General features: G+C 34.9%; 1 protein-coding gene across 5 annotated transcripts in view; it reads left to right on the forward strand.

Annotated features, from left to right (window-relative positions):
• Positions 1-27,183, forward strand: part of CFAP69 (cilia and flagella associated protein 69) — a 51,550-nt gene extending 24,367 nt beyond the window's left edge. For 3 of the 5 annotated variants that reach the window (XM_004431326.3, XM_087417120.1, XM_087417179.1), the window contains 12 exons: positions 1,898-2,114; positions 4,536-4,700; positions 7,219-7,337; positions 8,933-9,051; positions 14,919-15,000; positions 18,181-18,373; positions 19,424-19,561; positions 20,160-20,236; positions 21,701-21,898; positions 23,903-23,989; positions 25,574-25,678; positions 26,227-27,183. In XM_004431326.3, the coding sequence (XP_004431383.1) occupies positions 1,898-2,114; positions 4,536-4,700; positions 7,219-7,337; positions 8,933-9,051; positions 14,919-15,000; positions 18,181-18,373; positions 19,424-19,561; positions 20,160-20,236; positions 21,701-21,898; positions 23,903-23,989; positions 25,574-25,678; positions 26,227-26,394 (1,668 nt within the window). In that variant the 3' untranslated portion in view covers positions 26,395-27,183. The remainder of the gene's footprint in view (positions 1-1,897; positions 2,115-4,535; positions 4,701-7,218; positions 7,338-8,932; positions 9,052-14,918; positions 15,001-18,180; positions 18,374-19,423; positions 19,562-20,159; positions 20,237-21,700; positions 21,899-23,902; positions 23,990-25,573; positions 25,679-26,226) is intronic. The other 2 variants (XM_087417306.1, XM_087417258.1) reach the window with 1 other exon arrangement.
• Positions 27,184-27,444: the final 261 nt, after the last annotated feature.

Below are 27,444 nucleotides of genomic sequence, written 5' to 3' on the forward strand. Positions count from 1 at the left end.
TTCTCCACACAAACCTAACATCTTTACATTTTGTTGTTGTTATCTGTGAATTTTTCTTAATACTTTATATCCTTATAACAGTATGATGTAACTTGAAGAACAGTGTAAGTGAATTTCACTTCTGTCTTATCACCTACTGGCTATATGGCCTTGGCAAAGTCACCTACACTTTCTGAGGCTCAGTTCCTCCTTCTGTACAAGGAGGGTTATAATACCTCTGCCCTCTCACAGGGCTGTTGTGGGATTGAGATGAAGGCTTTGTAAACTATAAAGTGATAGAAAAAATCTACTAACAATTCCATTAGTTTAGTTATTTGCTGATTTAAGGGAAATTTCATTTTAGTCCTAAAACTCTTTCACGCTCCAAGGGTTACCTTAGAAAAGAAGTGGGAATTCATTCTGTCAATATTGTTAACGCTAAAATAAAGGTGGTATAGTATAGTGGTGAAGGCTTTGGTCAGGTGGAATCCAGTGCTGTCTATGTGATCCAGTGCTTTCTAGCTATGTGATCTTGAATAGATTGTTTAGTTTCTCTAAATCCCAGGTATCTCAACTTCAAAATGGGGATAACGTCTGCCTCATGGAATTATTATGAGGATTAAAAGATCTCAGAATTTTCTTGGTACTGCTGCTTTGAGGAATATATATACTAAAAAATTCTCAGAAAAGAAAAATTGTCTTTACAGTTATAACATTATTTATATCAAAAATAGGTATTCTATAGAATCTAAATGTATTTTCTGAAATGGCAAATATAAAAATCGTTTAATAAAATGTAGTTTATTACTATAGTGGAGTATTATCTAACTATTAAAATGATAGATATAAAGATAAATAAAATTTAAACTATAGTTTATAAACCAGCTTTAGTTGACAACAGAGTCAAATGGTACAAAGACTATGATGAGCTTCTTAAAGCACTGTGTAGTGGAGTCAACTAAGTTTTTTTATGTCATATATTTGTGACCCAGGAATAGTAGTGATAGTGAATATGTGTACTATCGTTTGCAGTTCACAAGAGTATTTCAAAAACGTTATCCATGTAATCCTAACAGTAATGCTAGAATTAGTTGTTATTCCTATTCCTGTTTTCCAATTCTAAATCTTATGTTTTTTCCATGTGGCCTAGTAGAAAATTTAGAAAAATTCATAGATGTTATTGGGAAAAAGTCTTTATAGAAGAATGCCAAATGTAGAGAAAATTGAATAGGATATAGCACATAGTGTATTACTATCTGGTAAACCATAAATACCTGTATGTATCAATCAGCATCAGCTATAACATTGACTTGATTGTCAGATTATAATAGCTATGCATTTTTGTTTTGTTTTTATTGAAATCATGGATTCAATACAATTTTAAAATTCTAGGCATGTAGTTAAATATGGCTTGTGACCTGACTGGCATTCATCGGATAGAATATTTGTCTAAGTTCTGTTGTGTGTGCTTAAAACTTAGCCATAGTCATTACTTCACACAAAATTGATTTTTTGTAGTATACAATTAAGTCTGTGAAATGTTTCCTTTAAAACAAAAGGAAGGAAGAGAGAAATGCCAGCAGTTTATTTGCTCCAAATTTTCTACTCCAGTGGTTTTATCATAGGCAAGAACTAAAACAGCATAGACAAAAAAATTAATACTTATTTTGCATTATTGTCAGCTAGAGAGTACATATCCCAGAAAAGGGGATCATAGTCAGCTGTTGTTATTGAGTTTAGTATTTTTGTCGTTTTTTTTTATTTTTCTTGGTGTTTAACATAGGTTGAGATCTTTAGGAAAGAAATATTTTGACATGATCAATAAAACATCAAATTGGAAATCTTAATAATTTTCTTAGAGTAAATAAAATTATTTTAATTATGTTTCTAACAATGTACTTTTTTCCTTTTCTCATAGCTATTAATTGAAGGCAAAGTTGTTTTGGCTTTGTTTACTTTCGTTAAAAAGCCTGAGAAACACAAAATGATTGAATGGTCTGCAGCACAATATGAAGAATTACAACTGCATGCCATTGCCACTTTGTCATCAGTGGCTCCTTTATTAATAGAAGAGTATATGTCGTACCAGGGGAATGCTAGAGTCCTCGCATTTCTCGAATGGTGTGAGAGTGAAGGTGAGTGGCCCTTCAAGATCACTGTCAAAATTCTAATCTACATGTTTCAACTGAACTCTCAATATATGTATACTAAAAGAAATAAAATTAATTAAGCAAAGAGAAATAAAAATATAGATCTGGCTTCCGTGATTTTAATGTATTTACTTGTTTTAAGAAAAACACCTGAGATTTCATTTAAAGTCAGACATTGGTAAATGTCATAACTGTAGTTGATGCATACCACTCAGTTAAAGAAATCATTCGTGTAGGCTGATTTAAAGTTTTGTATTATTAGGCATATCCAACAATTATACTAAGTCCTGGAAATATTTTAATTATTCATTCAACAAATATTTATTGAATGCCTACTGGGTACCGGATATTGTTTTAGTTGCTAAAGATACATTTATGTTCAAAATTAAATAAAATCTCTACCTTCATGGAGCTTAAAAATCTAGACCTCTAGCCGGAAGTAATGACTCCACATGTAGTCTACCAAATTAGCAGAGCCTCAATTTGTACAAATATTTTATTTCAATTCTCATAATTCTTAGAAAGAAAATAAGAAATACATTCTTTTTAAAAAAAAAATTATAAGGAAGATACTGCATTCTTTTCTGGTGGTAATTTTACTTTGGAAATAATTTTGTATGGTGCATTTTCATTAGATCAAGAATATCACTCATTTATCCGTGAGAGAGGAAAAAATTATAGCTTTTTCGTTTTATTCTCTAGTTTCTAATATGCTGAGTTACTAATTTAGTCTTGTTAAATTATTGCACATTAAATAAAAGAATTCTTCTGTGTATTCATCATATCATTTATGTTTACAGACGACTATAAAGCAAAAGAGGAAATACTGCCTAGTGGGAGGAAGACTGATAGCTAATAGTTATCGAGTACCTACTAGGTGGTAGGCCTAAACACGTTACAAGTAATAACTCCTTAGTGCTCATAACAAATCTAGGAGTTATAGGTACTGTCATTATCCCTATTGGTCAGATGGGTAGAACTCAATCAGGGAAGTTAAATAACTTATTCCTGGCCACAGTAAGTGGCAGAGCCAGGATTTAATGCAGGCAGTGTAGCTCCAGAACTCACGTTTTTAACGTATACACAATACTCAGAACAGTATTTTGAACTTTTTTTAAGCTTTAAACATAAAGGTACTTCTAAAAGAATCTTTTAAAGAATGCGTATTGTAAAGAACAAAGGAGGACTTGCCTTGCTATTTATCAAGACTTACCATAAAGCTATGGTAATTAAAATTATATGGTACTAGACCAGAAATAGATGAATGGAATGGAATAAATGGGAAGCTGGCATTATCAGAGATGATATTGCCAATCCACGAGAGAAGGATGGTGCTATAGCAGTTGGCCCTCCATGTGAAAAAATAAAAATTATGTTCTTTCACCTTGTTAAAAACAATTGCAAAATGAATTAAAGCCCTGAATGTGAAAAGTTAAACTGTAAAAATCATAGAAGAAAACATGGAAAAATATCTTTATGATAACAGGGTAGGAAAAGATTTTTAAAAACCAAAAGAGCTTAAACAATACAGGAGAAAATTAATGCATTTAACTAGTGTAAAACTTAAAAATGTCTGTAAGACAAAATCTGAATAAAATAATCTACAAACTGAGAAGACATTTACTATCCCTGTGACTGATAAAGGATTAGAATTCAGGTTCACAAAGAACTCCTACATATCAAAAAAGAAAATAATTCAGTAGAGAAATAGACAAAGAATAGGGACTACCAAGTCACAAAATTTGAGAGAAAATCTCAGATTTTCAAAAAACATTAAAAGATGCTTAAATTAACCCCATTGGTAATCAGAGAAATGCAAATTAAGATAACAGTGAACTACCATTTCACATTTAACAGATTGGCAAAAATCTGTTCGTCTTATACATTGTATCCGTAAAACCACTTTGGGAAACAATTTGGCAACTTTAGTAAAATTCAGTGTGGGTATACCCTATATGATTCTGATGTCACATAAGGAAACTCTTCTCAGTGGGAATAAGAGGACAGGGATCAGAATGTTCATTGTAGCAATTTGTACTAGTGAATGGACAAAGTGTGATTTATTTATAAAATGAATACTGAAAGCAATTAAAATGAATGATCTACATCTACTTGTGACAATGTGTATAATTTTTAAAACATAATGTTGAGTAACAGAAGCAAGTCACAAAAGATATATACAATATGATATATTTGAGTAAAATTTTAAAGCACATATTTTTATTCTGCGAATAGAAGGAGAAGGGGGAGGGGGTAATATTTATTTTAAAGAAAACTAAAGCAAGAGTGACAAAATTTCAACATCTGTTTAAACTCAGATGTCTGATATATTTTGTTTTGTTTATTTGAAATGTTTTGTGTTTTAAATTTCTTGATGTAAAATAAATTATTAATATTTCTCCACAGATTCCTTCTTCAGTCATGGTAACAGTTTTCATGGTACAGGTGGCCGTGGCAATAAGTTTGCCCAGATGCGTTACAGTTTAAGACTCTTGAGAGCCGTGGTCTACCTTGAAGATGAGACTATAAACAAGGATCTTTGTGAAAAGGGAACGATTCAGCAACTGATAGGTAAGACACAGCATGTTTGTGTGCTGATGAAAGTAGGATATTTATAAATTAGAGGTATTATTTGAAATGTTTTTTTACTAATTTATTTTGTCTTTATAGCTGACAAACTCCTAAATATTTCCGTGATTTTTGTTTCATATTGTTGCTATAAATCAGTTTGTCTTTACTGAAACATCATGATCACTTATCCTTTAAACATTTATTTGCTCAATTCAGATACCATTACATTTAGGATTATCTTTGTCTTTTGTTTTTAATGGGCTATTGTCATGTTTCATTCTTCTAATAATATGATTATCACTTTTTGGCCAGACCTTCTGGAGTCATCTTAAAAGAGGATAACATTGTATTTTCCAGTGCATCTGATGTACCAGAACACTGGTACACTGGTATAACAGAAATGTACACAGGAGATTCTTTTCTGATATAAAATATCAGGATATCCTTCATTTTCAACTTAGAATTGACTACACTAAATCACCTTATCCCCAAAATACATATATGTGAGCTCAGTGTAAAATTTAGAACCCCTAAACCTGAAAGCAGATTTTATCACTTCTGTGCACATTCCATTGTACAGAACCCAGTCTCAAGGCCCCAGCCTAACTGAATAGAGTCTAGGAAACAGAATTTTCCATATGTCCAAGAAGAAGTCTTAATCTTACCTGGGGAGTAAGAGGGGTAGGGAAAAGGTAAAACAAATAGCAAGTGTTCTTTTCTTCTTAAGACCTTTCCCCTTTAACTTGAAAAGCACTGATCTTGATCACGTGAGTTCTTAGAGGCAGGGAGCTTCCTTACTGAATCTAACAGAGGGTTCTGTAGTAGTAATGTGCTCAACAAATAGTAATCTCATTGTAAATGTAAATGTTTATACACCTTTTGTGTAGGCACTGGGATCACAAATATGTACAGAGCAGGACACTGGGGCCCTTGCCCTTAATGAGAACAAAAGAAAAGACGAATATCATAGAAAGATAGCATGTGTTACCCTGCACCATCAGTAAGGCACCTAATGAGTAATACAGAGAATAGATAGCACAGAAACTAAGAGGTTTGGGTAGTTTTCAAGGCTGGGCAATCTTAAAGGAACATTTATTGAGTTGGGGTGTGAAGTAAGGCTAGTTTCAAGAGGAAAAAAAAAAAGAGATGGTCTTTCAAGCAAGGGGACAGCATGAGCAGAGACATGGTGCTACAATATGCATGATGGTGTGTTCAGAGTTAGCTTAAGTGAACTCAGAGTTATGAAGAGAAGTAATATAAGATAAGGTTAGTTGTCTAGTCAGAGCCCAAGCTAGAAAGAGTTTTGAAAGGTAGATAATAGAGTTTGCACTTTATCTTCTTCAGGCATGAAGAGCCATTAGTGGTTCTGATGAGGGAAATTATACGTATAATGCTATTTTAGGAAGAGGAAACTGGAAGAACTATATGGGATGATTTAGAATGGAACAAGGAGAAGGTAAAAGCAGAGAGTTAAAGGACACTCAAATATGATAGTTCAGTATTAACATAACATGTGTTACAGACAACAGGGAAAGTGACATTCCTGCACCTAGGTAGGAAGGGGAGTGAGATGAGAGAGGAAAAGCAGACCTGTGGATTGGATTCTTAGAAGATGCTCTGATAACGGAGCATAAGCCCCTCTGTCCCTGGCATGTCCCTGCGCTGGGCCTCCAGCATGCTCAACTAGCCCCCCTAGAGTCTGATCCCCCACCTGTAATTCATCCTAACAGGACCAAGAATCGTCTCCTCAGGGCCAGCTATGGAGATAGGCTGTGATTTTTATGGCCCTCTTACTTTGAAACGTAGCTCCACACCTTTCTGCTAATGCCAGTGACCCTTTTAACAGAGGAAAAATGACTTTTATTCCTCATTTAAAGCTTAAAGGAAAATTACTTTCTAATGCAAAATTTTATTGTGAATGTCATTCCATCAGTGTAAGTGGCTGTTTTCAAGTCTTTTCTAATTTTGATTAGAAGTGAGGGAGAGATTTTTAAAGGACATAAGAATACTGCTGCCCAAAGTTGTTGAAGATGCCTTCAAGTAGACATTAGGAAAGGATGCAGAAAGAAGTAACAGAAAACGTAGGGAGGTCTTCCACCTTTGCCTAAAATTGAGACTGTTAATTATGAGGAGAAGAAGAGATGAGGCAAGCTGTGAGCAGACATTTTGGTTGTATAGTTGCAAAGGCACTCATCTCTGCCTTATGTAACTCGGTATATTTTTAAACAGTTTTGTTTGCTGGGCAAGTTAGCAGGTTCTTAGGGCATCTTTTAATGATACTCCATTAATTCTGTACTAGAAATTCTATATAGATGTGGCTATTGATTGTATTGAAAACTCAAAGAATCAATTTATCATCTTCTGTCTACAGCTTCTAGGTAACTATGCAATGAACGTAGCCCCTTTAAAAATGTTTTCTCTAGCTGAAATTTTATAAGAAGGGATTTCAAACAGTAATTGATCAAAATAAAAATGCAGTGTCCAATAACTTTATATTCTTTAAATTTTTTCATACAAGGAATCTTTACAAATACAATAAGCAAGTCTAATGACAAGGAAGAAGCCATTGTTTTGGAAATTCAGTCTGATATATTACTTATATTATCTGGTCTTTGTGAACATGATATTCCTAGGAAGGTATGTATGCCTGTGAATCAAACCTTTGTTCAGATCTCCCAGTCACCTAACACTATGAACTTTTTCTTAGTAAGTATCCATAAATGTTGGTGTTTTTTAATCTTGTGAAGATTTAATTTAATATTCTTTTTTTATAATTACAGTATCATTATATATAGTAAATTGTATAGATCTTAAGTATATAATTCAGAAGGTTTTGATGAATGTATGTGCCCATTTAACTAATACCTCAATTAAAATATAGAATATTGTTATCTCTCTATAAAATTCTTTCAGGCCCCTTAGCAGGCCCCATCCCCCTACTTGCCTCTAGGCAACCACTACCATGACTTCTATCCCCATAAATTAGTTTTGCCAATTCTTTAACTTTATATGAATGGAATCACATAGTATTTACTCTCTTATATCTGGTTTCTGTCATCCAGAATTATATTTCTGAAATATATGCATGTTGTTATATATATCAGTAGTTCATTCCTTTTTATTGTGAATAGTATTTCATTATATGAATATACCAAAATTTATTTCTCCATTCTTCTATTGATAAACACTTAGGTTGTTTCCATTTGGGACTATTATGTATAAAGCTTCAATGAACATTCTTGTACTAGTCTTTTTGTGGACATAATGCTTTCATTTCTCTTGAATAAATACCCAGGAGTGCAATTGATGGATCGTAAAGTAGATGTATGTTTTTAAGAAACTGGCAGTTTTCCAAAGTGGGCTGTACCATTATAGATGCTATTTTGGGTTTGAATTGGGTTCATACTTAAAATTAAAAGTTAGAAAAGGAGCTTAATTCCATTTGATCTTTTTTAACTCTGTAGCACACTCTCAGTCTCAGAAATTGATAACTTAAATAGCAAGAGACAGAATTGGAAAGGTAAAAATAAAAAATTGTGAAGGTTTCAGTAGAGGGATTTTAGGGAGAGGCAACAGGAACAGTAAATGCATACTTCGCTCTAAGCTTTGATGCAACTTCTCCTTATATTCTACCACCCTGTGCCTGTGCTCTTCTGGAAAAATACTCATAATCTTGCTTACTGGGAACCAGAACTGAGCAACAAGGCAATGAGAAAGGTAATTGGTGAGGGACAAATATTAACTGGTAATAACTTCATATAAATTATTAAGGGCTTTATCTACCATTTATATATTTATTTCTCCTTGGGAACATTAGAAAATCTTCCATGATAGAATTTTAGCCTCTTAAATTATTTGTTGCTAGCTAGTATTCATCTGACATGATGTTAGACTATATTCATTATAACGTGGAAGAAAATCATGGGACAAGTCTTATGCTTTATTTTTTTTAAAGAGAGATAAAGGGAAAAAAAACAAAACATATGAAAGGACGTTAAGCTGGCGTATTGATTGATACCCTCTCTTAAAATGATTAGCTTTACAATAATTTGTCTTAAATTCCTAAGAACAAGTGAGTACAAATTTGAAAACAAAAAAAAATTGTATTAAAAGTACTGTTTTCCTAACAATGTTGTTGTATTTTTCTGGTAGAAAAAGTTTTAGGGGACAGGATGAAATGAGAAAGGAAGGGATTATTAATTTCAAGAAATAATTTTAAACAAATCTCTTAGGAAATTTTTGGAACTGAAGGAGTGGATATAATTCTTCATGTAATGAAAACAGACCCCAAGAAGTTACAGAGTGGATTAGGCTATAATGTACTTCTTTTTAGTACATTGGACAGCATTTGGTAAGTATTACTGTACCCGAGTTAGATAGAATCACAGTACAAGAAAATTACCTCTATAGCTATGTATGCCAATTTTCTTCCCTCAAAACCACACCAGAAAGGTAACTCTCTCAATGCCGTTTTCTTTTCAGTAGTCCAGAAATGACACTTACCAATGTCCTTGGAAATGTGATCTTGTCCATCACTCAAACATAAAACCATTCTTGTATCTAAACTGAAGTCCTTGTTTTTGTGACTTGAACCCATTCCATTTTGACCTGGTTGGGAAAACGTAAGCATCTAGTATACCTCATACAGTATTCTTATATTTGAAGACTGTTGAATTCCTCATTCATCTTCTCTTCAAGGAGTTGAAAACCAGTTCCCAAACTTTTTAGCATTCCTAACGGCAAAAAATATTGCTTTTCTGAACACTAATTTACGAAATTTTGTCTTAGAGAAAATTATTCGAGTTTCACATATCATTAACCCTTAATGCATTTCTTTTGTTCTGTTTGGGTAGAATTCATGAGAGCCACACTGGAACACATTTGTAAGAAAACTCTGATGACTATAGACCAAATGGACCTAACAGACATATACAGGACATTCCAACCAATAGCAGCAGAATACACATTCTTTTCAAGCACTGTGATAATGTGATTTATAATAAGAAATATGTATTTGGTCCATTCCTAGAACAGAGCTCCTAACACTCTTATAATTTCCTAATCAGTAAGAGCAATGGGAACATCTATATTTGGTCTTTTATTCTCAGTTCCTATAATAGTTCCAGAGTAATAAAGATGAAAGTAGTGTCTTTTGTTATTCATAACAAGCCTCTTTCAACCACATTTGAGTTTATGTTAATGAGGTGATTTCTGGAAAGTCCTTAGCCAACAACAGTATGGGGGGCTGGTTGCCAGGGGAACCAACCGTAAGATGGATTAGAGAGTTGGAGCTTTCACCCCCACCCTCAACCTCCAGGGAAGGGAAAGAGCCTGGAGATGGAGTTTAATCACCAATGGCCAGTGATTTAATCAATCACGCCTACATAATGAAGCCTCTATAAAAATCCTAATGTAGGAGATGGAGAGAGCTTCCAGGGTGGTGAACACATGGAGATGCTGAGAGAGGGTGTGGAAGCTCCATGCCCTGTCCCCTGTACCTTGCCCTGTGCATCTCTTCCACCTGGCTGTTCTCAAGCTGTATGCTTTTTATAATAAACCAGTAATCTAGTAAATAAACTATTTTCCTGAGTTCTCTGAGCTGCTCTAACAAATTTTCCATCCCAAGGAGGGGTGGAACCTCTGATTTATAGCTGGTTGGTCAGAAGCACAGGTGACAACCTGGACTGGAGTCTAAGGTGAGGGGAGGGAGGCAGCGCGTTCTTGTGGGACTGAGCCCTTCACCTGTGAGATCTGATGCTAACTTCAGATAGATGGTGTCAGAATTGAATTGTAGGACACCTAGTTGGCGTCCTCAGAGAACTGGAGAATTGGTTGGTGTGGGGAAAAAAACTAGACGTTTGGTGGCTAGAAGTGAAGTGTTGAGAGTAGAGTGTTGAGAGGAAACAATTTTTTTTACAAGCGCACATGGAACGTTCTCTAGAATAGATCACATGTAAGGTCACAAATTTAATAAATTTAAGAAGATGGAAGGGCCAGCCTGGTGGCACAGCAGTTAAGTGCGTGTGCTCCGCTTCGGCAGCCCGGGGTTCACAGGTTTGGATCCCAGGCGCGCACTGACGCACCGCTTGTCAAGCCATGCTGTGGCAGCATTCCATATAAAGTAGGGAAGATGGACACGGATGTTAGCCCAGGGCCAATCTTCCTCGGCAAAAAGAGGAGGATTGGCATCAGATGTTAGCTCAGGGCTGATCTTCCTTACCAAAAAACAAAAAGAAGGAAATCATTCCAAATATCTTTTCTGACCACAATGGAATAAAACTAGAAATCAATAACAAAAGGAAATCAGGAAAACTCACAAATCCATGGAAATTAAGTAACACTCTTGAACAACCATTGGATCAAAGACAAAAACACAGGGAAATTAGAAAATTTCTCAAGACAAACTAAAATGAAAACACAACATACCAAAACTTATGTGATATACCAAAAGTACTAAGAGGGAAGTTTATAGTGATAAATGCCTGCATTAAAAAAGAAGAAAGACTCAAATAAACAACCTAACTTTACACCCCCGAGGAACTAGAAAATGAAGAACAAACTAAGCCCAAAGTTAGCAGAAGAAAAGAAATAATAAAGATTAGAGCAGATAAATGAATTAGAGAATAGAAAAATATCAACAAAACTAAGAGTTGGTTTTTTGAAAAGATAAAATCGACAACCTTTAGCTAGACTAAGAACAAAGGGGAGAAGAATCAAATAAAATCATAAAGAGAAGACATCACAACAGATGCCACAGAAATAAAAAAAGATTATAAGGGATTTATGAACAACTATATGCCAACAAACTGGACAACATAGAAGAAAGGGATAAATTCCTAGAAACATACAACCTACCAAGACTGAATCAAGAAGAAATAGGAAGCCTGAACAGACCAATAACAATGAGATTGAATCAGTAATAAAAAAAACCTCCCAACAAAAAAAGTCCAGGACCAGGTAGCTTCACAGGTGAATTTTACCAAACAGTTAAAGAAGAATTAATACTAATCCTTCTTAAACTCTTCCAAAAAATAGAAGAGGGAACACTTCCAAATTCGTTTTATGACAACAGCATCACCATGATACCAAAGCCAGACAAAGACACCATAAGAAAATTACAGACCAATATCCCTGATGAACATGGATGCAAAAATCCTCTAGAAAATATTAACAAGCCAAATTCAACGGCACATTAAAAGGTTCATACACCATAACCAAATGGGATTTATCCCTGGGGATGCAAGAATGTTTCCGTATATACAAATCAGTCAGTGCGATACACCACGTTAATGGAATGAAGGACAAAAATCACATAATCATCTCAATAGAAGCATTTGACAAAATTCAACATCTTTTCATGATAAAAACTCTCAGCAAATTAGATAGAGAAGGAACTTACTTCAACACAATAAAGGCCATATATGAAAAGGCCACAGCTAACATCACACTCGATGGCGAAAAACTGAAAGCTTTTCCTCTAAGATCTGTAACAAGGCAAGGATGCCCACTCTCACCACTTCTATTCAACATAATACTACAAGTCCTAGCATAAAAGGCATCCATGAGAAAAGAAGAAGTAAAATTATCTCTGTTTGCAGATGACATGATCTTATATGTAGAAAACCCTAAAGACTCCACCAAAAAAAACTTCTAGAACTAATAAATGAATTCAGTAAAGTTGTGGGATACAAAGTCACCATACAAAAATCAGTTGCATTTCTGTACACCAATAATGAACTATCCAAAAAGGAAATCAAGAAAACAGTCACATTTGCAATAGCACCAAAAAGAATAAAATACTAAAGAATAAACATAACCAAGGAAGTGAAAGACTTATACTCTGAAAAAGTAAAACACTGATGAAAGAAATTAAAGCAGACACAAATAAATGGAAAGACTTCCCATGTTCGTGTATTGGAAGAATTAATATTGTTTAAATGTCAGTGCTACCTAAAGTGACCTACAGATTCAATGTAATCCCTATAAAAATCCTAAAGATATTTTTTGCAGAAATAGAAAACACAATCCTGAAACTTATGTGGAAACTTATATGGATACACATAGGCAGCAGGGCTAATCAGATCTCTAGTTTGTTTTTTACTGTAGAGAAGAGAGGGATGTAGTGATAACATGATAACCTGATCATAAGTTTCAACAGCAAATTCTTATTGACCAAAGCACTGTATTAAGCAAAGTAAAAAATTCAGAGATGAGTATTGATGAATACCACTCTTACTATCTACTGGTATATTGGGATTCAGAGGTTACTGCAGCAAATGTCTTGATGTTTTACCCTTCTTTGTTTAATGTATCACAATTACGCTAAGATAAAAATTAACAGGTAAATGGTTTTATTTATCTGTATCATTTATTATAACACAACTTCAAATCCTTTTGGATAAGAGATAAGGCAGAGATAATAGTAATGAATAAGTTCAGTGTGTAATTGGTGATGCCAGGCGTCTATTCTTTTTCCTTTTTTCAAGAACTTAAACTGGGGGAAGTTCTAGTATCTAGTTTATGTTGACCTCATAAAACAAATTAGGAAGTATTCCTTCTTTTTATCTTCTCTGGAAAGAATTTGTGTAAGATTGTTATCTTTCTTAAATAATTAGTGGAATTCACCAATTAAGTCATCTGTGCCTGGAGTTTACTTTGTAGAAAGCTTCTGAAATATAGATTTCATTTCTTTAATATATATACATGTCTATTAAGATTTTCTGTTTCTTCTTGTTCAGGTTCTGATAAGATGTATTTTTCTAGGAATTCGTTTGTTTTGTCTAACTTCAAATTTACTGTCATGCAGTTGTTTGAATCTTTAATGTCTGTAGGATATAAAGTGATGCCTTCTTTTTCTTTCCTGTTATTACTCATTCCTGCCTTCTCTCTTTTTTTTCCTTAATGGTTTTCACAAGGAATTAATCCATATTATTAGTCTTTTCAAAGAATCAATTTGTGTGCTTTATTGATTCTATTTTATTTTATTTTATATTTCATTAATTTCTTTCTTTTCTTTCATTCAATTTTACCTTTTCTATTTCTTGAGATGGGTGCCAGGATCATAGATTTTCAACCTTTCTTCTGCTCTAACGTATTTATCTAAGGCTGTAAATTCTCCTCTAATCATGGTTTCAGCTCCAGCTCATGAGTTTCAATATGTTCTATTTTTGTTATCATTAAATTCAAATTATTTTCTAATCTTCATTGTGATTTTCTTTTTGACCTTTGGGAGATTTAGAAGTATATTGTTTAATTTCTGAACAAATAAGGATGTTCTGTTTTTTCTATTACTGAAATTGCTATGAATTAAAGAGGTAAAAGGCAGCCCATGATAGGCATCAGAGAGTACTACCTCAAAAGTGGGAATAGAATAAACGTAATTCATACCCAGAGGTGGTAAAAACTGGAACCAGCTGAGTGGGAGGGGCCAAGCTGATGGCCTGTATGCACCAACCACCACCACCACCACTACACACAACCACCATCACAAAACAGGCAGCAGAAACAAGAGGAAGCCACATTAAATAATTACCATATTGTTACTGAACCATAATTAAGTAATAGCCGTGCTAAATGAGAAAGGGACGTAGGAAGTTGACTTCTGCAGGGTTGCAGTGCCTGGAAGAAATAGAGGAGATTAGCCTCTGTTACTATTTAGCACCACCGCCACCAGCAGCAGCAACAGCTTGTTCAGCCCATATCTATCCGCTGCCCAGGGAAACAGTGAAAGTAGCCCTGGCACCAACTTCAATCCCGCACTCCGTGTGGGCTGCATAGTCCTAAACAGCAGGCAGTTTAGCAAATAATCTCAACTGCAAAGATAAGATGTAATTAAACATCAAATGTTTGAGGCACGCCAGCACTGTCAAAGAGAGACAATAAATGGATAAACCTTGAAAAAACAGTTATTAGAGCAACCAGAGGAAAGATCTTCTCTACAAATAATATCATGAAAGCAAAGGAAGATATTGCATCTATAGAAAAGAAATAGGCAGTAATGAAGAAGAATTAATTGATGTTGGTTTAAAAATAGTTGAAATTAAACTACACTGGCAAAGTCTCTTCAAAGTTCAATGTTTTAAGTAAAAAAATTTAACTATTTGATTTAGAGGAATGAAGAAAAAATATTCTTTGAAAAATTTTTTTGATAGAAATAAACTCACAAATTGAATTTAACAATAAATCCTTGTTAAATGAATAACTTCCTTTATATTTAAGGTGCTGCATTTTGGGATGTTATCCCTCAGAGGATTACTTTCTTGAAAAGGAAGGCATTTTTCTCCTTTTGGATTTATTAGCAGTAAGTATGATTTTAACAATTGTAAAACAAAAAATAAATATGTCTTTATTAACCCTTTCCAGACTGAGTACCACAGAACACTATTCTGTGATTAAATGTGCCCCCAAATCACGTTCAAATATTTGTTTTACACAAAATCCCTCCTAGAGATTCATAATATGCATTGGCATATTAAAGACTCTGAAAATTCCTCCAGTGAAGAAATCGGTTTACGTAGGTCAGTGGTCCCAAACACGTGACAGCAGAGAATTTGTTTTATGGGATCTTTTCCACCAACTTTTAAAGGAACAGTTTGTGAAGTGCTAGACTATATCAAAACCCACAATCACTTATGAATAACTTCTAGCTGCTTCTCTTAGTATTAAAAGATAAGGGCCACATTAGACAGGAGTGAAGATCAGCAATTTAAGAACTGTGTATAGTTTGAGGTAAAGTGAGGAATCTAGTGTGTCATCGACAGTTTTACAGAATGAGCAAGAGTGAGCATACTAAGCCTTCCAGGAAAGACAGTTGCCATCTAGCAGCTGTGAAGAATGGCAAAGACTCTCGTTTATCCTCAAAGTAACCCCCTACTAGCCTCAATCCTAAGTGGGGCCATAGTCAAGTAACCCCCTACTAGCCTCAATCCTAAGTGGGGCCATAGTCAAGATGATGTGCAAGGAAAAATGTAATTTTGTTTCAATAAAACTTTGGGAGATATTCTCACACAAAGTTCTAGCTATGTCACTGCTTGTGATTGCCACCATTCTTGATTTTATTAACAGAATAACAAACCTAGTTTTATCAAGGGTACTAAAGTTATTTGTGTCTTTTCATCTCTTTGAAAGAAAATTAGTTGATAATAGAGATGAGAGCAAACTCATTAGATATAAAACACTACCAACAAAAAAATAAGTAAATAATGATAATGATAATAAAAATAACCCAGGGGGCCGGCCCCGTGGCTTAGCGGTTAAGTGCGTGCGCTCCGCTGCCGGCGGCCCGGGTTCGGATCCCGGGTGCGCACCGAGGCACCACTCCTCCAGCCATGCTGAGGCCGCATCCCACATACAGCAACTAGAAGGATGTGCAGCTATGACAGACAACTATGTACTGGGGCTTTGGGGGAAAAATAAATAAATAAAAATTTAAAAAAAAAAATAAAAAAATAAAAATAACCCACCTTGATAAACAGGAATGAGTCGTAACCAGAAACCCTTGGAAAGTTCAGAAAATTGAACATGATACAGAAGTATGTAAGTGTAGCTCTATTAATGTAGTCCTAAATGATGTACAGCTCACTGTTTCTCTGAGTAGAGTCCAAGTATGTCCAGAGGCATGATGTGTGAGGGATTCTCAAAGTCACAAAATCAATTTGGCCCATCTTCCTGGAATCTTGGTTTTCCTTAGAGATTTGGAAGTAAGGAGTTATATTAAACATGTATATATTAAATAATTAAATTTTATATTAATATTTAAGATTATATAGAAGACTTCAAAGACATTTCTCACTTGTGTTCACTCTCCTTCTCCATTAGGGTTTCTTTGATGGAAAGGCATGAAGACTGGTAGGAGAAGCCATATAGCGTAGTGGTTATGAGCATAGGCTGGAATCAGTCTGACTGAGGCCTCCAGTTCTTGTTAGCTGTGTAACTTGGACAAGTTATTTAACATCTCTGTTATCAATTTCTTCATCTGTAAAAAAGAGATAACAACAGTATCTACCTTATGCACTGTTGAGAGGATCATATGAGTGATTGTGTGTGCGCACACATCTGCACATGTATATATATATGAATATGTACACACATACACTTACATGCATTAGTTAGAATAGTTTCTGACGTTTTTGCTGTTTTCTATTATTATGAATATAATTATTAGATTGTGCTTAATGTGGATTGAACCAATCAAGTTAATTACAAATTACAAGTATTCTTTAATGAAGTTTTTATATCAACTTTGACGCTTGACGTTTTCCTCTGTCTCTTGAAAGTGAACTATAGGAATAAAAAACTCATTTGACTGAGAGTTCTGCTTAATACAATCTGCTAAAATATTTATTCAGTGCACAATGATAATAATTCCTAATAATGGTTAAATATTATTGAGAGCTTACTATCTGACAGGCAGTCTCATAGAACTCATCATAATAACTCTCTAAAGCAGGTAAGATTATCCTTCATTTAATAAAAGAGGAAACTGTTAATGTTTGCAATTCAAACAACAGATTACCTGTTTCCTTTGCTATCTTCTGTTAGCAGTATACTCTAAGTGATAATCAACAAAAAATATTTCACACAGAAACCGTTAGTATGTGGAGGCCATTGCTCTGGATGGGCTTTTCTATACCTAAATTTTGGTTTGCTGAAAATTAGTTGTAGCAAAACAAAGGAAATATGCTTGGTAAGATAATTTTTCTTAAATGCTTAAATACTCTTGTGGATGCTGATTTTTTTTTTAATTTTATTTATTTATTTTTCCCCCAAAGCCCCAGTAGATAGTTGTATGTCATAGTTGCACATCCTTCTAGTTGCTGCATGTGGGATGCGGCCTCAGCATGGCCAGACAAGCGGTGTGTCGGTGCGCACCCGGGATCCAAACCTGGGCCACCAGCAGCGGAGCGCGCGCACTTAACCGCTAAGCCATGGGGCCGGCCCGGATGCTGATTTTTGAAATACAAAATTACGCCTCATTTTGATTTATTTTCAAATATGACTGCCACTTGCAGTTAATATCAGTTATTCTCTTAATAACAATGAGGTTATGGGTAGTTTAAGTCTTTGTAAACCTTAATAAAGCATGTAAATTGGAAAGATCCTATCATTGCAGTGACCATGTATAGCACTATTGACCTTGCTCCACTCAAAATGAACATCGTCATTGATTTTTACAATCTCCCTTTTTCCTACTCAACCAAATCAACTACGTTTTTGGTCATGATATATATTTATGACTACATCAGAATTTTATTGAATCTTTTTCTTTTTATCCTTTTCAATTCCTAATGTTTGAAAATGTACTCATTACAATGGGTATCTTTTAACAGGAGATTGTCACAAGTCATACTTAGAGTCTGAATTTTATAAGACTGTCATTTAGAAGAAACCTGCTGATTAGTACAAATGTTTCTCCTTTTTTTTAGGCAATAAGTCTTAATATTTATTGCAACTTTTTTCTTTTTCTGTTTTCTTGCATAAGTTGAACCAAAAAAAATTCTATAATCTAATACTTGGAATAATGGTTGAATTTTGTGATAATCCCAAAACTACGGCTCATGTTAATGCTTGGCGAGGGAAGAAAGACCAGACAGCTGCTAGTCTTTTAATTAAATTGTGGAGAAAGGAAGAAAAAGAACTAGGAGTAAAACGTGATAAACATGGGAAGATCATTGGTAAGTGTATTTAGTAGAAGCAATTAGATGCATATTTTTAAAAAGAGATCTTCAAAAGATATTAGGAAGGTATGAGCACTTTCACCCCTTTGTTTGAAGTTCTTTTCATGGAGTTTTCAGAACTTGCTATCGTAAATTCTGAATGATTGGAAGAAAGCTAAGTAAATTAGTAGCAGGTTTATATTTTTATAGGCTATTTTCAGGAAATGGTATTTGATTATATTCTTTAACTTGAAACAAACCAACAGTACTTCCTAAAGAAGTACTTCTTTGGGTTACCTGCTTTTACAAATAGATTCAGTAATATTTCATTTACCAATAAAATTTGAGATTTAAACAGAATGCTTGAAAACAATTTTAATAGTATTTTGTACAGTTCTGTTGATTCATATTTGTACAATTTACTTTTTATATGAAAGAAGAAACTTCTAAATAAAAAATCAAATATTCGTACATTTTAATTACTAGATTCTAAATTAAGGACGTTTACAGTATAGAATTTATAGTTCATTTATCTATTCTACAATGCTACATTACATTTTCTAAACCCCCTAAGATTCTTCTTATGGTTTCATCTAAACTGTTAGTATTGTTTATTTTTGAATGAAAATACTTCTTTAACTTCTGACAATTTCTATCTTCAGTCTGTTTTTATTATTTGAGTTTTGATCTGTAACATCATAAAATAGCTTTTATATTTATAGCATAATATGCAGAAACCAAAAGCAAAGATTACATCATTGTTAAACTGACATTGTTCAATTTCTGGATCTCAAAATTACAAAAGTTATTTATATAAAAATTTCACTTTTAAAAAATTCTCACATTTTACATAAATAATAAAAATGAAAGCTTTAAGTTTTGCCTCAGAATGGGGAAGAAATTACTGATTACTTATGCTTACAAAAGAGTAACTAGGTACAAGGCAGTATTTTACTCTGTTACAATATTTTTATATATTTTATGATGTCTAAAATCTCAAAATGAAGTATTGATTTACTGTGCTTTTTATCTGTCCCTTCTTGTGTTTTCATGATCTCCAATGATTAGATACAAAGAAACCTCTATTTACTAGTTTTCAAGAAGAGCAAAAAGTCATGCCACTGCCTGCTAACTGCCCAACCATTGCAGTTATGGATGTTGCCGAGAATATCAGAGCAAAAATTTATGCTGTGTTGGGCAAACTAGGTAAGAAGCTACTCATCAGATTCGCAAGAGCCTCTCTATTTTTCTGAGTGTGCAAGTTGATTTTGCTCTGGAGTCCACTTTTCAAACATGATGAACAAAAGTCCCTTTATACAGATAAATGCATGTTCCATTATTATTCCAAATGCCCAGGCTACAGCCCTGATCAATTAAATCAGAATCTTTGGGTGTGGGGTCCAGGCATCAGTATTTTTTAAAGCTCCAGTGTACAATTCCAGTGTGCAGCCAGGATTAAAGGCAGTGTATTTTGGAGGATTAGGTTTACACACTACAATTCTGAATAACCTGAGTTTTTTTAAATACTTGCTTTTTATTAAGGAAAAAGTCCTCCTCTTCCAATTCTGAAAGTACAATATCATGGTCTGACCATAGTACGAAAGTGTTCCTCTCCTGGTGACTAGACAAGGATGACCTGGCAGAGGTTTGCTATAGGAGGAAGCCAGAAGCTCACAGAAGTAACTTTTTCATAAATCAAGATGAAATCAAAAGTAACTGTTTGCATTTGTTTTTATGATAGATGTATGCCTTTTGGAATCACTTGCTCTGTTAAAGTAATTCTCTCTTTATAAACTTTGTTTAGATTTTGAAAATTTACCTGGCCTATCTGCTGAAGATTTTGTCACCCTTTGTATCATACATAGATATCTTGATTTTAAAGTGAGTATACCTTCTTAACCTTTTTATAAAATCTAGTATGGCAAAAAATCAATTGCGAAATACAAGGTCTATTTGCCGTTGTGAGCAGTCATCCACTTACTGTGTAGGTTTTTGAGGGGTTTTTTTTTGGTGAGGAAGATTGGCCCTGAGCTAACATCTGTTTCCAATCTTCCTCTTTTTGCTTGAGGAAGATTGTCCCTGAGCCAACATCTGTGCCAATCTTTGTTATTTTGTATGTGGGACACCACTACAGTTTAGCTTGATGAGCAGTGTGTAGGTCTGTGCCTGGGATCTGAACCCACAAGCCCCAGGCCATCAAAGCAGAATGCACGAACTTAACTACTACGCCACCAGGCTGGCCCCCATATGTGTAGTTTTTATCTTCCATTTTGCATCTGATACTGATCCATAAACATATAATTAATTGACTGGGTATTTTCCATGGGGTAAGATTTCATCCAACTATTAGTTTATAAAAGAAAATGGATGTTACTGTCGTAGAGCTGTTTAGAAGTCTAACAGAATTTTTAAAATATAATTTCTTCTCTTTAGGGAGCATTAGGTGCTAGAATTAAATGAATTATTACTTATTAAAATAAATTATTAATACTTATTAAAGTATTATTTTATCATTACTTTATATGATGATCAAGTATCAATTAAAGGATATTATGTTGCTTGCCTTGCTGGTTATATTTTTGTTGGTAAATAAATGCTTTTGAAGTTTCAGGAAAGTCTTTGCAAGTAAACATTCTCTTCTGCTAATATTAGTACTATGTATTTGAATGTTGTAAATGAATAAACATCTATTTTCAAATGAAAACAAGACTGAATTTTATCCCTATTCTGGATTTATAAACTTTTGTCTAAATTTAGACATACTCAAGCACGTTAATTTCCAGACAACCCAGAATGTGAGATGGAGCTATCAGTATGATGGAACCATGGAGTTAAGAGCTTGAGATTCAATCATTGCCTTAGCTAGAAGGTGAGGGACAGGACCTTACTTCTCACGGTGCCTGGGTTCTAGGGTTCCAGGAATCAACGTGTTCATTGTCCTCCAAATTCAGCTTGACCCAGCCTTCAGTACAGGGCTTTAAGATAGAAAGCATCAGTAGTTTAGGAGGATGAGACTAAAGCAGCAGTTTCTGCAGCTGTGAAAACAGAGTGACTTAAACCAGAGGGCAGTGGTGATGGCAATGAATTAGACTTAGGTAGTGGAGCCGCATCCATGAATACGTTATCATAGAAAAACATTTGGTAAATTACTTCTGAATACTCATATTGTAACTGGTGCCCTAAATCATTCCCAACGCACTTAACTTGTTCCCAAGGAGTAAGTTAGGAAAAGCTGGTTAAGTAAGTGTTAACTTTGGAATGATCACCAAATAAAGGATTATCTAAAATTATATCATTTATTTTTGGTTAAGTTAACTTTTTTGAACTTAAACTTTTTTATAACAGATTGGAGAAATATGGAATGAAATATATGAAGAAATAAAATTAGAAAAGTTAAGACCAGTCTCTACAGATAAAAAAGTTTTGGAAACTATTACAGCGGCATCAGAAAACATTGGAAAGATGGTTGCTTCTCTACAAAGTGAGATGATTGAAAGCCAAGCACGCCAAGATGTGCAAAATGAACAAAAATTTTATGCAAAAGTAAGCCACAGACACCGTTGAGGCACAAGATAATAATTTCAATGTATAAACTAGTTGAAGTTATCAATAGGATATATTTCCCTTACTTGTGAATGTTTCATCACTTAGAGTTTGTTTTCTCTATAGTTACTTTCAGTGTCTTTGTACAGTTTTTAAAGAAACCATGGAGTTAAGAGCTCGAGATTCAATTACTATATTCAATGCTGTTTTGTGGCATTATAATTTGATTTCTGCAGGCTTACAGTTTAAAAGGTAGACAGCTGAGATACTTCCATTTTTGAAATGTCATACAGAGTTCCAAAAATTGTGGTCTACTTAAATGTATACAATTAGCAAATTCTGACAAACAGTGTATCTCTGTGACTATATGTATAACTTCATCGAGAAAGTTGGCCCTCATCCCCTCCCCTTGTGCCAGGCTCTTCCTGATTCGCCAACCATAGGCATATTGATAAGCTTCATCCTCATCTCAGTGCCAAAACACTTACTATGAGCATTCTATAAATCCAGAGATAAACTGGTCTGTAACTTGAGCTAATCAGAAAAAGCCTGTCGAGAAAATATAAGCCATTTTCCTAAAGCTTTACACAGGTTGGAAATTGAACACATCAGAAGTTTTTGAGCAAATAGGTTAATATTTAAATTAACTTGTCCACAGTTACATGTAGATTTGTAAATGTAGATTTCCCACTTCTGCTTGGTGATCCTTTATGGCTACGGTTAAATATTTAAAATTCTTTAAGGTGATTTCCAAAGTGTTTTCTATTGCCTGTTCTTTTCACATGGACTATTAAACATTTATGTCTTCAGCCTAGTGGGACTCTGCGTCTGCCTATGAATTCTGCTCCATCTTAGACACCTCCTTGCTTGAAAGTTTGTTAAGAGTTTTTATTGCATGGATGCTGCCTTTTAACCCACTTATTTGCTGTTAAGTGGGGTAGCCCTATTGGAAGTTCTGCTGCCTCAGGAGCTCTGTTAAATGGCAGAGTGTCTGCTGGGTGCACAAGCTGTTGTTGATTTGTTGGTTACTGTTGAGTTGTTATGATGTCTCTGAGCCCACTTATTTTTTAGCAGTTTAATTAAATACTCTTAGGTTCATAATTTAAACTTAATAGTATATTCTACGCCAATCCAGGGCATGGGTCCTCTGATGATATAATTAGTGGATAGCCTGGGGCAAACTGTAGTCCCTGCAGTTTGCTAGTAGTTACCTCCCTAGACTGCATCAACACCACAAACTCAGCACTCACAAAATTGCCTGTCTTGCTGCAGCCATAAATCAGAAGTAGGTTTACCAATATAATCTTGCCTAAACTATTATCAATGGCAGCAGGAATCTCTTTCTTTTCTCCTGTGAATTTGCTGTTGGGTCATTTATATAGCTTGTTCTGGATTATAATCTGTCTTCACAAGTGATAATCATGTAAAACAATCAGTCTTGCTGAGAATGATTATTGTTATTTTTATATTTTTACTTTATTTATTTATTTATTTATTTTGTGAGGAAGATCAGCCCTGAGCTAACATCCAATGCCAATCCTCCTCTTTTTGCTGAGGAAGATTTGCCCTGAGCTAACATTGTGCCCATCTTCCTCTACTTTATATGGGGCGCTGCCACAGCATGGCTTGACAAGCGGTGAGTCTGTGCACGCCTGGGATCCGAACCTGCGAACCCCTGGCCACCGCAGCGGAGCTCGGGCACTTAACCCCTTGCGCCACTGGGTGGGCCCCGTATTTTACATTTTTATAACAACAGTTTTGTATTGCATTTCATGGAAAGCAGTTCAAACCTTAGCCACATAATGAGGGAAGGATTTTTTTTTTTTCCCATTTTAAGATTTTTGTTTTTTAAATTGTTGAACTCTATGAATACTCTAATCGTTTTGCTAGTTGGCTTTAAAACTTACCTTTGCAAAACCAGTTCTTCCTTCAAAATGAGAGCTTTCAAGCCCTTTGGTATCCTTTCATAGAAACTAAAACTCTTAATTATCTTTCTCATTTCAGATACAAGCCACACACAAGCAAAGAGAATTGGCTAATAAATCATGGGAAAATTTCTTGGCTAGAACATCAAATGCTAAAACTTTAAAGGTAGGACTTTTAAAATACTGTCATACCCACAACAAATAGCCAACTCGGACACAGACTTTTTCAGGAATAAATATTCATTCAGTTTTTTTTTCTGTTGATCTTTATGTAGAATGCCAACACTCTTAGATCCTCATATGCAATTTAGGATGATAACTGAAACTATGCATTTTCTTAGTTACGGAAGATGCCACTCTGAGTTTCATTTGGTTTAGCAGTGAGAAGCAAGGGTGGTGTTCCTGGCTTGCATAAAGAAGATAACAGTTAGCCAGGAATAAACAGGAGAAATATGCTCCTACTTTCCATTCTGAGCCTTCTTATTCATTGATCTTTTCTGTAAGAAGCAGAGTGAAGGACAGAAAAAACAACTGTCTGTATTACCCTTTCCTCAAGGTTGTTTCCCCTCCATCGCCACCAAAAGAAACATTATATTAAAGCTTAAATGGGAATTTGGGATAAACACCCCTTTGGAAAAATGTGATAAGCTGCTGTATCTGTAAGCTATATCTAACAAGTTTATAATGCTAATTGTTCGCTTGAAATATGTAAGAAACACCATGGATTTCCAAAATCTCATTACTTTTTTCCAACTTTTCTATTAATACTTTGAATACACTTTTACATAATGTTACAATTCTTCCTCTAAATATGAAATTGTTAAATTTTATGTTAGTCCATAAAAATAGTGGAACCATATTAATATAGCAAAACCAAAGTTAAGAACAAGCTTATTCAAGATACTGTGTCTCCCCTTTCTCACTAAAAGTTCTTCCCAACTTTACCTACAACATATCCTCATAAATACGTGTACTTTTAAGGAATAGTTAATGAAAATCATTTGTTACCTCAAATTTCACCTGTTCTAGTGCCGCAACTATTTTTTGTTTGTGTGTGTGTGAGGAAGATCAGCCCTGAGGTAGCACCCATGCCACTCCTCCTCTTTCTGAGGAAGACTGGCCCTGGGCTAACATCTGTGCCCATCTTCCTCCACTTTATGTGGGATGCCACCACAGCATGGCTTGACAAGCGGTGCATCGGTGCGCGCCCGGGGTCCAAACCCGGGCCACCAACAGCGGAGCGCGCACACTTAACTGCTACACCACGGGGCCAGTCCCCACTGTGCCTCAACTATTGAGCTTGATATAACTGCAACAAGTTATATAATTTATATTATTCTGAATGTTTGAAACATTTAAGTGTACTGAATTAGTATTTAATTTATGCAAAATATTTTGAAAACATGCATGACCTGATGTAGATTTAGTAGTTTACTAAATTATGTGCTAAAAATTGAACCTGATCTCCTTAGGATCTGCTTTATTCCTCAGTCATATATGACCCGTACCTCTGGAAATCTCAGTAACATTTTCCAATGACTGGTGTCTTCTGCAATGTACAAAAGATATAACTTGCTAATAACTATCTTCTTACCCTAAATGAGTATGTAAATGCAGGTTGCAGGCTACCTAATAAACAAAGTATAAGCCAGAAACAATTAAATGTACTTTGTATACTGCATTTTAAGTACCATAGTTAATGCTTTAATAGCAGTTAATATTATTCTCTTTTTAATTTAAAAATCTTCAGAAAGCAAAAAGACTTCAGGAAAAAGCTGTAGAATCCTCTAGATACCCTGAGCGACCACCAAATGCAATATTTCACCGGACAGATATTAAAGGCCTTAACACAACGGTAAGATTTTTTTCTTCATAACTCTTCTCAGTAGGCGTTGAATTTAGTCCCCAAAGAATGTTATTTCCATGGAGTTTTGTCTCATATTTTTTCTTTTCACTACTGAAATTTCACATAGTTAAGACATATTTATTGCCACGGTACCTTCACCCTTGCCCAGTGCTGGTTTGGACCAGACCCCGCCCTCCAAGATTCCCAAGAAGCTGCTACAAACACTAGTCAGCATATATCTCTACATCTCTTTGACAGAAAATGTGCAGTGCCTCCTTCGCCTGGCAAATAGAACCGTGCCACATTCCAGTGTTCCTGGTGTCCTCTTCTGGACATAATTTGCCCCTGGTTGCAAAACTGATAAGCAGTAGAAGATGAATTCAAACCCACTTTTCCTGATTCCAAAGCCCTTATCTATCCATTATGCCATGCTGCCTCCTAATTACTTATATGTACGTTTTGTGTCTTTCCAAAGTAAGCTGAAGGATGGATGGGTTTTTCTCTTACTGAAAAATTTTGTAAGTGGACTCTTGGATGTTTACCTTTTTCTTTTTCAGGTGCCCTCTGGTCGAGTAGTAACAGTGGAAAGCACTCCTGCCCGATTAGTGGGGGGACCCCTGGCTGATACAGATATTGCTCTTAAAAAATTGCCTATTCGAGGAGGAGCCTTACAGAGGGTGAAAGCAGTAAAGACTGTGAATGAGCCAAAGAGTATTCCTACATAAAATACTCGAGACTATCTGAAATAAATTCTGCTTATAATTTTTTAGTTAAATATATCTTTATATACAAATGTAAAGCAAATATTTTAGAATAAATATTTTAGTAAAGTACTATAAAAAATAAAAGTAAGCACATATAATTTATTTTTATTGAAAATGTCAACATATAGCATCAGAAGAATTGTCATCAATTTCTTTGGAAAGATTACTAATTCTCTTCAGTGAAATTGTAAAACATATTGTATCAGTTAAGACTCTTTTGGTTGCTTGTGAACTACTCCAACTGGTTTAAACCAAAAAAAAAGAAAAAACTTTTACAGGCTTGGTAGCTATCAAATCTAGGAATAATTAAGACTACAGGCATTGTTGGATGTAGGGACTGAAACTCTGTGATAGGATCTTCTCCTTTCCCAGCAGCTTCTGGATTATGTTCTCCCAGGTTGATATTCAGTAGAGAAGAGTGCACACCTATCTCTCAACAGTCTCCGCAACTGCCTCTGCATCTTGGGACTCCTGATTGGCCACATGCCACTCCTGAGCCATTCACCATGACTTTGGCCAGATCTGAGTACTGCCTCCTCCTGGAGCCAGAAGCAGGCCAACCCCCTCCAAAGCATATGAATGAAGTGGGGAATCAGGATGTTGTTATCATAAGTATATATAAATACTGGGCAGCGAAAACATTGGCAAGAAATATGTTGGTCAAAGCAAAGTAAGTTATCTCTGTAATAAAAAACAAATGTTAGTCATGAGCTTAACAATAAAAATTAAAAAAATACCCATGGTTTTACTCTTAATATCTAAATATGCAAAGCAAACTCTTATGCTACTTCCCTTCTTTAATGAGAAAGGGAAAAGAGAGTGGGGAAAGTGTTTTCCCTCCTTTGGTGGTGGAGGTATCTTGCCAAAGAATAAGAGGTAGATGCCTTAATGCTGGATGTAGAGCAAAGTGTCTGTGTCCCTGTGTGCCGTTATGAGGTTTCCATAGCCTGTCTCCATCCCCATCAACCCCTTCCTCCACCCAGGAAGCCGCAAAGTTGAGTTCATGTCCAG

The sequence above is a fragment of the Ceratotherium simum genome, chromosome 1 (assembly GCF_057802395.1).
Source record: "Ceratotherium simum simum isolate JZ-2026a chromosome 1, ASM5780239v1, whole genome shotgun sequence".
NCBI lineage: Eukaryota > Metazoa > Chordata > Mammalia > Perissodactyla > Rhinocerotidae > Ceratotherium > Ceratotherium simum.